A 12,701-nucleotide genomic window follows, 5' to 3' on the forward strand; every position below is an offset into this window, starting at 1 on the left:
GAGACCTAAAGAAACAAAGGAACAACCACAATATTTGAGAAGTTACATTCTGGTTGAAAAAGAAATGCGTATCTATATTGGTTTATTTTATTTGTTTATCAATTAATGTGACTCACCTGTTGAGTTGTTATATTGAAAATACACATTGTGTACTCAAACGAGTGTTCACTGTTGTTGTGGCATCTTTCTCAGCAGCGAGTCTATTTCTTCTGAAACGCTGGTCCATTGATTGAGTTATTTATTAATCTACGAATTAATAGCCAGAGAGTAAGCGCTACATGATGGTGAGGTTGCATTGTAAGAGAAAGCCATTGCATTCCTCTGCCGAGCCAGAGAAGGGCGCTGGTCTGGCCATGGGACTGGCAGAGACGATTGGCGAAGGAGTGTTGGCGGTAGTGCTGGCGGGTGGTGGCAGTGGAGCTGATGGTACCGGTGGAGTGGGTGTTTGAAGTAAAACCTTCTTAAGTGAATCCACCAACTCCTGGAAGGGATCTGAAGCACTCATCCTGTCTGTCGATTTGTGCGGTCCGAGCTTCTGTCACAGTATGGGCCGGACACAAGGTGAGTGATAACACAAAGTTTATTTAGACAGAGATGAGAGGAAACGATAGTGGAGTAGAGATGGAGACTGGCGCTGACACACACACTGAATACTTTTCCAGGGACGAAGAGAGGGTGCACTGATCCGGGGGTTGACGATCTAGGAGGAGGAGAGGAACACAAGGAGTAGAAACAGAGGGTAAGGTTTTTCGAGGTAAGTAATATTTGTAAGGGATATCGTTCTTTGTCTTTAGCAGGTAGCTGGGTGAAGAGTCCACATCTAGCTGATGAGATTGGACAGTGTGTGTGACTGGTGATGGGGTTTTTATCTTCAGTGATGGTGATGAGCGGATGAGGTGCAGGTGGACGTGATTTGTACTCGGGTGAGTTGGAACGTTGTGATTGGTGGAGAGTTGGGCCTGGCCGATCCGTGACAGCTATTCGAACCAAATTATTATTGAGGAATCCTTTTTGTCTGATCATAAGTCTATTACTTTTAACACAGCTGTCCCTAGTCCTGTACTATACCGTGCCTCGGCATACCGGTGTACTCGCTTTTTTAACTCATCCACATCTAAACAATTTTCTGATGCTTATATTACTTCCCCTATATCTTACGAATTAGAGTCTAACTGTCTTGGAGGTAATCCTGACGAGCTGGTTAATAAGTTTAATGGACTATGTTCAAATATACTTGATGTTGTTGCCCTTTTAAATTGAAAAAACTAAAAGTCGTGTTCATCCCTGGTTTAATGATGAAACTAGGCGATTAGACAGAAATGGAGAAAAGCGGAAAGGAAGTGGAAGAGGGATAAATTACAAATATCATATGATTGCGTCAAAGAGTGTATGATTCATTATCAAAAAACTGTTAAGATTGCAAAGGCAAATTATTTTTCTGATCTCATTGCTAAAAATGCTCATAGTCCAAAAATATTATTTAATACCATTAATAGTGTGTTAAATCCGATGTCTAATTTATATCCAGATCCGTCTCCTATGGCCTGTGAAAACTTTCTTAAGTTTTTTACTGAAAAGATCGATGATATAAGATCATGTATTGTTCCCTCCTCTCTGGACCTTCCTCAGTCCACATCAATTTCTACATATTTATCTGAATTTACTCCAGTGTCTCATAGTTACTTGGTGCAAATTATTCATAAAATGAAGCCCACCTTTTGTTCCTTGGATGTTGTCCCCCCTTGTCTCTTATTAGAGACACTTGACGCTATTACTCCTAGTTTACTGTCAATAATTAATAACAGTTTAATCAGTGGAAAAGTCCCATCTTATTTTAAGCATGCCATTGTGCAGCCGCTACTCAAAAAAACAAATCTTGATCCAACAGTTTTTAAGAATTACCGTCCCATCTCTAAATTGCCGTTTCTATCAAAAGTTTTGGAGAAGGTTGTTTTTAATCAACTTTCCTCTTTCCTACAGGAAAATGGTAATTTTGATAAATATCAGTCTGGTTTTAGACCTCAACACAGTACAGAATCTGCATTGCTAAAAGTTTTAAATGACTTGTTGTTGATCGTCAATTCTGGCAATTGTGCGGTTTTAATTTTGCTGGATCTTAGCGCGGCATTCGACACTCTCGATCATGGCATTCTTTTAAATCGCTTACAGCAAATCGGGATCCAAGGTTGTGTTTTAAGTTGGTTTGTATCCTATTTAAAGGATCGAACCTTCTCGGTAGAGACTGGCAGATATTCTTCATCTTGTGCACCGGTTTTGTATGGGGTTCCACAGGGCTCAATTTTGGGTCCTGTTCTATTTTCTCTGTACATGCTCCCTCTGTATGCTATATTTAGGAAGCACAATGTCTCATACCATTGTTACGCAGATGATACTCAGTGTTATGTTCCCTTGCACCCAAAGGATGTCTCCAGTCTACAGTGTTTATTTGATTGTCTGAGAGATGTTAAACAGTGGATGTCTGCCAACTTCCTCCAGTTAAATGAGTCTAAGACTGAGGTCCTACTCTTTGGCTCCCCTGCTTCTACAGAGGTTGTGGCCAGTATAATGGGGCCTCTATCTGGTAATCTTCATTCACATGTCAGAAACTTAGGCGTTACTTTTGACTCTGCTTTGACTTTTGATAAACAGATCAATGCTGTGGTTAGAAGTTGTTTTTATCAGCTAAAGAATATTGCAAAAATGAAGTCATTCTTAACATTAAGAGACATGGAGTCTGTAATACATGCTTTTATCTCATCCAGATTAGACTATTGTAATGGATTGTACTCGGGTATTTCACAGTCCCTACTTTCACGTCTTCAACTTGTTCAAAATGCTGCCGCTAGATTGTTAACTGGAACAAGAAAGAGGGAACATATTTCGCCAGTGCTGATCTCTCTTCACTGGCTCCCAGTTAAATATCGTATCCATTTTAAAACATTGCTGTTTGTATACAAAGGTTTGCATGGACTGGCTCCGTCATATATCTCCGATCTCCTGTTTTACTGTAGTGCTTCTAGGGAACTTCGATCAACCAGTAGTCTTCAGTTGACTGTTCCAAGGACACGCCTGAAATTGAAAGGTGACCGTGCCTTTTCAGTGGCTGCCCCACAGCTTTGGAACAATTTGCCATTTTATATAAGATCTGCTCCAACATACGCTGATTTTAAGTCTCTTCTTAAAACGTACTTATTTACTGTTGCACATGGTCTCAAGTGAGCACAGTGGCATAACTGTAGTGTACTATCTGTTGCTGTGTTTTGTTTATTCTTGTATTTTGGTATATGTTTTAATTTTGTACAGCACTTTGGCCAACAGCTGTTGTTTTTAAATGTGCTTTATAAATAAATATGACTGACTGACTGACAAATGTATTTACTCTTAGTATTAGGATATGACTACTTGTTTTTTATTACAGCCCGTGATAATTAATATATTACAAAAACATTGTAAAAATTACGTCTACTTCTGTCATCGCTTGGATTACAGCGTCACGCGCCTTCTTTTTGAATGTGATTTTTCTCCAATGAGGAGGCGGAACATATGGCAAATGCTATGGCACTTATATTATTGCACTGGTTGGCTATTAACTGCGAGCAGACAGAATGTCAATCAATGCATTGGAGAATACGGCGAACATAAATTAAGAAACGAAGTTGCTTGTCAAATTTCCCTAACAAGCAAACATATATTTTTAAATAAGCTTAAAAAACCGCAACCCGCAACCAGGGATTTTTTCATGCAACTTTACAAAAAAAAAAAAAAGAAGCCAGAAGTCGCGTATAATACGTTTAGCACATTACCTACAGCTTCATATCACTGGCCTATTTCTGTAAGAAATAATTTGCAGAATATTGTAGTGTGCTTGAAAACAGCTGACTCTGGCCTCAGTTTACACTTATTTAATCACATGATACACACGATAACAATAGAGAGCCTTTCAATAACATCGCTTTGATTTTAAAATGATTGGGCTTGACGTAATTTTCTACTCCGAAGAAAGCTTTCAATAATGTATAATGTCACAGTTTCAAATGTAGCCTATGTTACAAATATATACAAATATACATGATTAAATCAGAGTATTGTCTATGATGTATGTTTAGTCTAAAAAAGTAAATTTGTTTTTGTTGTTGTTGTTGTTGTGTATGGTATTCCCTAAATTATGGGGACTAAATGACCCCACAAGGATAGTAAAACCTGAAATTGTTGACATTGTGGGGATTGGCCTGTACGAGGTGAAAATAAATAAATAGCCTACATACATACATAAATAAATAAATAATGTTTACCTGAAAGTGTAAAAAGGTAAAGAACATTTTTTTTCTGTAAGGGGTAGCTAGGTTTAGGGTTGGGTTAGGGGATAGAAAATGGTCACTATAAAATCTATGGAAAGTCCCCACAATTCACAAAAACCTAACGTGTTTGTTAATGTTACGGCACAACTTCGAATGGAGTGATGGCTGAGTAAATATATGTAGGGTGAATTTGGGTAATCTGGGACATTGGGTAATCTGGGACACCTAAACTCCAGTGTGTTTATTTCCTGTTCTAATCAAATTTAGTCAACAGGACTTTTACTATAATTTTAGCATGGATGTCATGTGACAAAAATCACATGATTTCATGGGGGTGATTCCACAGAAAGGGGCGGGGCACTTGTCAATCAAGAAGCTCCCCTGGGAATTGCATGACAAGGTCAATGACATAGGATTCTGACTAGATTAATGTTAAGGACATAAATCTGTCATAAATAAGACAATGTTCCTAATTGTTGTTAAATTACGTTTGTGATCTATTCAAGCAACAAAATATGTATTAAAGTGTTGAAAATGTGTTTTAGTTTTCTTTCTTTCAAATTTTTTTTGTTGTCCCACATTATCAAATATGATTGAGAATGTGGGACAGCATGCTTTGGGTAATCTGGGACAGTCTTCAAATGGGGGAAATATGCATTTAGGGACTTCATAAATCTAATGACAAGGGTTAATATATGCCATAATGAGAAATGGGTGTTAATTCTGGAGGTTATAACATTAGCACAAGTTCACAGTAGGTAGCAGCTAGCTAAAGCAGCGAGCTAGAGAGATGCTATAGAGACGGAATCTGGGAAACGTATTCCAATAGCAAGCAAAGGTATCAGGTATTCATTTCCCAAATTCCCAGTTAGTTTAGTATATACAACGGTTCAAATCACTGAGCAGGAGGGGGATCTGCGCCCAGGCCAGTTCAAAATGTTCTGTTCACAAACGCACACACACCCACACACCCACACACACACACACACAGACAGACAGACAGACACAGTCATTATGTCAGCTAAAATATGAAAATATCCATGGCCTTTAATTAACTCAATGAAATGTATTACAAAATGCAATGGCACCACAGCGTCAGGAAAAGAGATGGCAACAGAAAGAGCGAGGAAGAGAGAGAGAGGGAAATAAGAGAAATAAGAAGAAGCTAAACCAATGGAATGAGAGTAGAATGAAGGGAGCTATTGGTGATATTGTGTTTGGCGTGCATAAAGTATGGTGAATATAGGCTTTTTTTAGGCCTAATACATATGTCCCAGATTATCAAATTCAGGCAGAATTCTAAAGTCTAATGTGTTAGATAGATATCGAAATAAATCGCAGAAGTCAAAATTGCAAAAAATGTCCCAGATTACCCGAATTCACCCTATATTTGGCGCCCTCTTCTGAGCTGAACATACATTCACTCCATGGGTTATTGGAGCTCTTCTGCAACCAACTGTAGAACCAATTCTGTTAAACTATTAACAGATTTTAAATAATCAATCCCAAAAAAACTAAAAATTACCACTACAAATTAGACTGACCATATTGGCGTTTATTCATAGCATATTAGCTGCACCAATATTAACTTCAAATATTTTTCATTGAATTAAGGGTTGACCCTAACCCTAATCATTTAATTAAATAAAGAGCAGTAAAATGCACATCCACATGTGTTACATTTGTTCATTCAGACAGGTGAGTACAGACTGGAGAAGGAGGTGAAGGAAGACAACAGATAATCATGGGCAGTGAGTGAATGAGAGCAAAGATATCAGTTTATTTTTAAAACCATGTGTGTTGAGGGAGACGTTCCTCTACAGGATAAGAAGAACTATACATGTCCACCGAGATAATGAACCACAGCCTGCTTTGATAAACAAGTGTACAAAGTGAAAGCGTTAGATGAAGTTCAAAACTCTAATTTTCAAACTGCTATTTTCATCACATTCACATAATCCCCCCAAATAGCATCAAGAAACCATCTTTGTGAATGTCAGAGAAGATTTAAAGTTTTGAGCATAATTTACCTTAAATTACACAAAACTGAATAACTGGAAACATTAGTATGAGGGGTCAATGATATTTTATGATATATATAGTAACATATTAGTACCTAACGTGTACATTTTAGCACCTAAATGGTAGTACCTTCTGAAAGTGTACCACCCCAATGACAGCTTTTGTACATTTTATCTTAGAGTGTGTGAGTGTATGCAAATAAGGTCCAAAAATATTAAGCCAGTTCATATTCAATTAATAGATTAAAGGCTATTTCTGTCATAAACGTTTGTCTGTACAGTATGTTGGATGTGCGTCAATACTGTTTATTCCTACTACGTGTGTGTGTGTGTGTAATGTTGTGTATTGGTTACCAGCACTAACAGCTGCTCAGTGGGTCTGTCTGAGCCAGTGTTACCAGTATTACACTATTTCTGGAGCGTGTGTTGTTTAAAAGGTCAGACAGAGACAGAAGGGGGGAGAGGAGGTTAGGGAAAAAAGGAAGAAGAGAGCGAGAGAAACCAAGAAAATCAGAAGAAAGACAGAGGTGAAGAAGGAAGAAGACAGTATTATCTGTCTGTCAGTTCAGTGATTACTGGAGATTCATCTGAATCCAGAGTCATCTGTTCAAATGGAGGACTTAGAGAATATTGCTGTGACCAGTGAGACAAAGGTAATTAGTGACCAGGTAAGTGCTGCAGTGAATTATCATGTGATTCTCTCTCTATTTCAGTTCCTATATTTCTCTCACTATCTCACATTAACCCTCATGTTCTGTCTGAGAGACCCCAAGGCCTTTTTAACATCTCAAAAACAGTAATTACAGTTTGTAATTAACCATGTATTCACACCAGTCAGATTTCTGGAATATCCTTCCTTACAACAGAAAGTTGAAACTTAATAATCATATATATAATATTTATCAGATGAGATCTATTTAATGCAATGGAAAATATTTCAAGGGACTTAATTTGAAGGGAAATAAGTGATTAATTACTGATTTACTTCAATACACTAAAAAAATGGTGCAGAAAATATATCAGAAATTACTAGTAAATGCCATAAACAATAAACAGCAAGTAACACACTAAATTAAACATGACACTTTGATGTAGAAAAAATTAAATAATATTTTCTTGTAAAACATAATACAACAATATTTGTTTTATTTACAATTGTCTTATTTATTTTGTTTTATTTAAAATTCTTAAAAAAATTTTTTTACACCAAATATACCGTAAAACTGATAAGCAGTCCCCAGAATATGACGCAGATGCTTTCCCACCATAGTTACAATGAAATGCATGCATTATGTTTCTTGTCACTTGTTTGGTCTCTCTCTCTCTCTCTCTCTCACACACACACACACACACACACACACTGTCTTGCATTCTGAAGTTGTTCAGTATGTTTGCACTCCAAGTCAAAAACTTATAATAATGACAATATTATGTAATTATTATCAGGAGTGCTATCACATTGATAATTTTGCTGGTTTAAATTACATGTGGTAATTCGATATGAGAACACATTTACCAATGCTCACTCTCCCACCTGCTCATTTAGTGGAATGCTACAGCTCTTTTTACAACTGGTGAGTCATGACCTCGTGTGACACCTGGGACAGCTCCTCTAAACACACACACACACATACACACACACACACACACACACACACACAAACACTGATGTTACCTTATATCAAACTGAGAACATTACACATAAACCCTTTAGCCGGGATGAGGAGATGTAGTGCGTCACAAGGGGTAAAAAAGAATATCTTGATGAAAAAGTGATTTGACTAATACTTCCTGATAAGCCTATAACAGATCTTCACAAGAGGATGGAAAAATCTACCTGATCTCATGGCATTTACGTACCTGGGTGCACTTTTTAGCGTGACATGAAATATGTACCAATAAGTACATATCACTGCAGTTTCCAAAATAAATTTTTCCAAAAAGAAACACTTTCACACAAATTTACAGAGTTGCGATTAATAAAGCGTAATTTTCGCACAATTACTTGAAGAATATCATGCCATGACTTCAAAACAATATTAATATGCTGGGAGATTTGAAAACTGATGGTTTTGAACGTTAACATGGCACACATCCAGCTTCATATATAGGCTATGGGTTTTCAGAGATGATCAATTTGTTCGGTAGCTCACGGAGTACGGAGATGGACTTAGGAGACGAGAAGCACCGGTTACGGTTCGACAGTTAAAATCGGTGTAAAAGGAAGTTCAAATGGCACAGTTGCATCAGCTAATACGTTTTTATATCAGTTTTGCATTTGTTAACACTATCGGGTAGGTTTAGGGCTGGATTTGGTGTAGGGCATATTTCCAACAGAGCGTTAACCTGATATTCCCCTGGATATTTGAATTCTGAACCGCCGCAATACGTATCTGAAGCAACATAATTAAAAAACAGCAATACGTACCAATATCTACGTAATAAAAACGTGCCAGGGTTCACATATTGAACTTGTGTTTTAGCGCCACTCAGTGGACATTTCTATTTGAAACTGCGGCGAAACGTGCAGCAAGGTACATAAAACGGTGTCGCACAAAAAGTGCGCAGAGGCACTTATTTTTATGAGACCAGGTTGGAAAAAATAAATACTATACCAAGTATACAGGCTACTAATTTAGAGTCTTTCTGTTTATGCTTTTGTATAACAGTGTTAGCTACATATTGCTAACTGATTATAATAGCAGGCTACTGTTCATTATATGCTCGTTAATTGACTAGCTGAATGCTAAAGCTAACTAGTTAATACTATAGTTCTGTTCCAAATTACACAACCATACCTTATAAACTACAATATGGTCCATCTAGTGTATACATTTTATAAGGTTATTTTGTCATCCAGTATCGGCGTCTGATAGCCCCTCTCACTTCACACAAATAAAGCTGCGGCATATGGCATGGAGTGCCGAAATTCCACAATTTTTTAATTAAGTGCATCATCTGGGTCCCTGAAGTGTACCTACTTTTCTTTTTGGAATTTTCAGTGTGAACACAAACAGTGCCTTATGATTATAACCACTTACAAACTATTAATATATATATATAGAGAGAGAGAGAGAGAGAGTAATGTTTAATATATTAAACATTACTCTCTCTATTAAACTTATATATATTAAATATATGTCATATTTAATATATATAAAACTGGCTGGTGTACACACTGTAGAGATACACTGTGATTGGTAATTTTGTACTTTGGCATCATTTTATGTTTGGAATGGGCCCTTCACAGGATGCCAAACACGTGAAGTCCCCAGAGACAAAATGTGTTGCAGAGTCAGAGCCAGGATGTGGGACTGATACTACAGAGGGTGGAGCTAATGAGAACAACAAAGAAAACCATAAGAACACAAAAACTGAAGCCAATGACAGTGAGGCATGTGAGCAAGAGGGCGGAGTCACAGAGAATGTTAACATCCTGGAAGAGAAAGAAGAACAAGAGAAGGATATCAAAGAACATAAATCTGGAGAACAAGAAAAAGAGACAGGGGTAAATGAAAACAAAGAATGCGAGGTAGAAGAAGAAGAAAAGAAGAAGAGTAACAACGACCCTTACAGGAAAGAGAATGATTCCTGCAACAAAGAGGGACAACTTGAGGTAAAGCACAAAGAAGAGGACAAGAGAACAAAAGAAACTGAAGGCAAAACTAAAAATAAAGAAGATGAAAGAGAGAAAAAAGAGACTAAAGATGATATCAAGAACAAACCAGAAAATCTGCGAAGAAAAAGTGGAACTCTTAGAGCCCCCACCAAGTCATCTGCCCGACCCTCAGCTAGAAGAGATGCTATGGCCAAGTTTCAGAAGGACCAGTAAGTCATCTCACTAACATGATATTTTTCTTTATCATTATCATCAACCTCATAATCATATTGATCGCTGTCACAATACCATGTGCTTTGGAGTTTTGATCACCCACACATTTGTTATATTCTCTTTTTAATGTAAAAAATAAAAAATAAAACACCTGGCATCTTCAGCAATGATTTCTGCTTTTTAAATAGGTCCATTTGTTCAGTACTATCTCTCTGCTGTTGCCGTTGGATTTGTAGTCTGCTGTGTCTTGAGTGTGAAAAGCATATGTTGGTTTGTTGTAGGACTCCAGGTGCGAGAAACTTTAAAGTTCAACGGACATCTATAGGTATGGCTGGTGGAGCATCAATTAAACAGAAAATTCTGCAGTGGTGCAGGAACAAGACACAGAAGTATGAGGTAAACTAAAGTTAAAACTTCCTAAGAAACACACATTTTTTAAAATAAACTCTTAAAAACAGGTTATAATCAGAATGTTATATGATCGAAGTACTCAAGATCCCTATATACTTTAGTCAGGGTGGATGCCATATTGAATTTTATACAGGTATTTTTAAGTATTTTTGAGAGTATGTGCTCACCAACAAAACTACATTCGTTAGTATGAGCAAAACACATTAGGCTAGTATGACCTATAGTGGAAGTTTTCCTGGGCGATCTAGTTATTTTTGTAATATTTTGTATCTCAAAGGGTGTCAACATAGAAAACTTCTCTTCTTCCTGGAGTGATGGCCTGGCTTTCTGTGCACTCGTTCATCGTTTCTTTCCTTCTGCTTTTAACTTCTCCTCCCTCAAAGCAAGTGAACGGGAGAAGAATTTCACTCTGGCCTTCAGTACAGCAGAGTATGTTGACATTTGAATGTGTGTAAATATGTAAATATGTGAGTAGTATTACATTATGGCAAAAAGATGTGGTGTGTGAAGAAGAGTATTTTTGTGCATTTTGGTTTCATATGTAGATGTCAAACATCTGAGAGTCTGCAGTTAATATAAAACAAACAAACTCTCTTTCAATTCCAGATCTCTTGCTGACTGCTGCCCCCTTTTGGAAGTGTCTGACATGTTACTAATGGGCAACAATCCAGATTCTCTGTGTGTTTTTACCTATGTACAGGCTCTCTGTCATCACCTCTCAAAGATAGAGAAAGAGAGGAGGGAAAAAGAGAGCATGGAGAAGGACAAGAACAAAGAAGATCAAGATCAAGGGGTTTCTGAAGGTAATGAAGATGGAGAGGGGGATGAGATTAAACAAAACGAGGAGACAGAGAAAAATGGATCAGATTCTGACAGGAAGACAGAAAAAGAGACAGATCAGAATGAAAATGTAATAAATGCAGATGCTGTGGATGAAAAATAGAAGAAAAAAAACAACATAAATGAAAGAAAAAGGAAAGGGGAGTGTCAGAATAATTTTGTTGTCATAATCTGCTTTTTTGAAGGTATGGATAGTGATTTTTGTGTCTAATATGGATGATGAATGTGTTATTCTTTGTTGAGTTGTATTTCATTATACAGATTTTCATTTGCTCAAATGCTTGAACATGTGACTTTTATTATATTTTGGGGCCTATAATTTTTTAAAGTTATGTTTTGGTTTGACTACTGGCTTCAAATTCACATCTCACATTGTCCTCTGGCTCATTACAATCTGTACAATGTTTCATGGCAAAAGAGCCCTCAAAACATTAGCTCTGAGCCTAAACACTAGCAAAGCTGTGTTGTTGAGCTAAAATTGTTACATTCTGTGTTACTATCACCTAAATAAACAGTTATTTTGCATTTTAATCAAATTTTATGTTTAAGGGTGATTCTTCAATTAGATTCTTCAAATTTTGAAGTGTAAGTTTAAAGATTTCATTCAGTTCTGTTTTAAAGGGTGGTTCATAATAGATTCAATTTATATCTCTCTCTTTGTTTTAGTGCATAAAAGGGTAAATCTGCAACAATTTGTGCATCTTAGCCTTGTCCCTCAGTCAGAGTTTTTAAGCTTTCTCTCTATACAAATTAATAAAATTTATTTAATAATGTAGTTATTATAGTTTATATAATATAGTTAATATAGTTTATTATAGTTGAATGAAACAAGAATGCAAATTCATTTTCATGTTGCTCTAAATCTATAGTTTATGCTTTTTTCTATTATCAAAATGGATGTTATCTAATAAATTAAATACATTTCATTTTTATTATATTGTCATTACTATCACATGTCAAGATAAGGAGGAGCATAGTTACTTGGGCTAGATGTTTTCAAATACATTTTCAAATAAGATTACCTTATTCTGAATTGGAAATAGAAGGTCCACTCAAGTACTTTGCATTATGGGGTACAGTAGGCCTCTTCTGTGCAGTGTTCTCCATTATATATACTATGTCCTCTACACATTTCACATTTCACATGCTGCGTACTTAAGTATGGCAGTACCGATCTGAGCACAGCCCTAATGTTGTTTACATCAGTGGATGTCAACTCTGGTCCTGGGGACCCAATGCTTTGCACATTTTGTATGTCTCTCTTATTGAACATATAGCATACAGCAGTGTTGCATTACT

The 12,701-nt window shown here is 36.7% G+C and overlaps 1 protein-coding gene across 2 annotated transcripts; it reads left to right on the forward strand.

The window, feature by feature from the left end:
- The first annotated feature begins 6,768 nt into the window (after positions 1–6,768).
- On the forward strand, positions 6,769–11,938 carry smtnl1 (smoothelin-like 1). Of its 2 annotated transcripts, none has more exons than XM_058798205.1 (5): positions 6,769–6,987; positions 9,570–10,147; positions 10,433–10,547; positions 10,840–10,991; positions 11,169–11,938. In XM_058798205.1, exons 1-5 carry the CDS (start codon positions 6,931–6,933, stop codon positions 11,503–11,505), a joined length of 1,239 nt encoding a protein of 412 aa, XP_058654188.1. In that variant the 5' UTR covers positions 6,769–6,930; the 3' UTR covers positions 11,506–11,938. The 2 variants fall into 2 exon arrangements, with proteins under 2 accessions (XP_058654188.1, XP_058654189.1); XM_058798206.1 differs by having other exon boundaries at positions 6,769–6,972.
- Positions 11,939–12,701: the final 763 nt, after the last annotated feature.

Source organism: Onychostoma macrolepis, chromosome 14 (assembly GCF_012432095.1).
Source record: "Onychostoma macrolepis isolate SWU-2019 chromosome 14, ASM1243209v1, whole genome shotgun sequence".
NCBI lineage: Eukaryota > Metazoa > Chordata > Actinopteri > Cypriniformes > Cyprinidae > Onychostoma > Onychostoma macrolepis.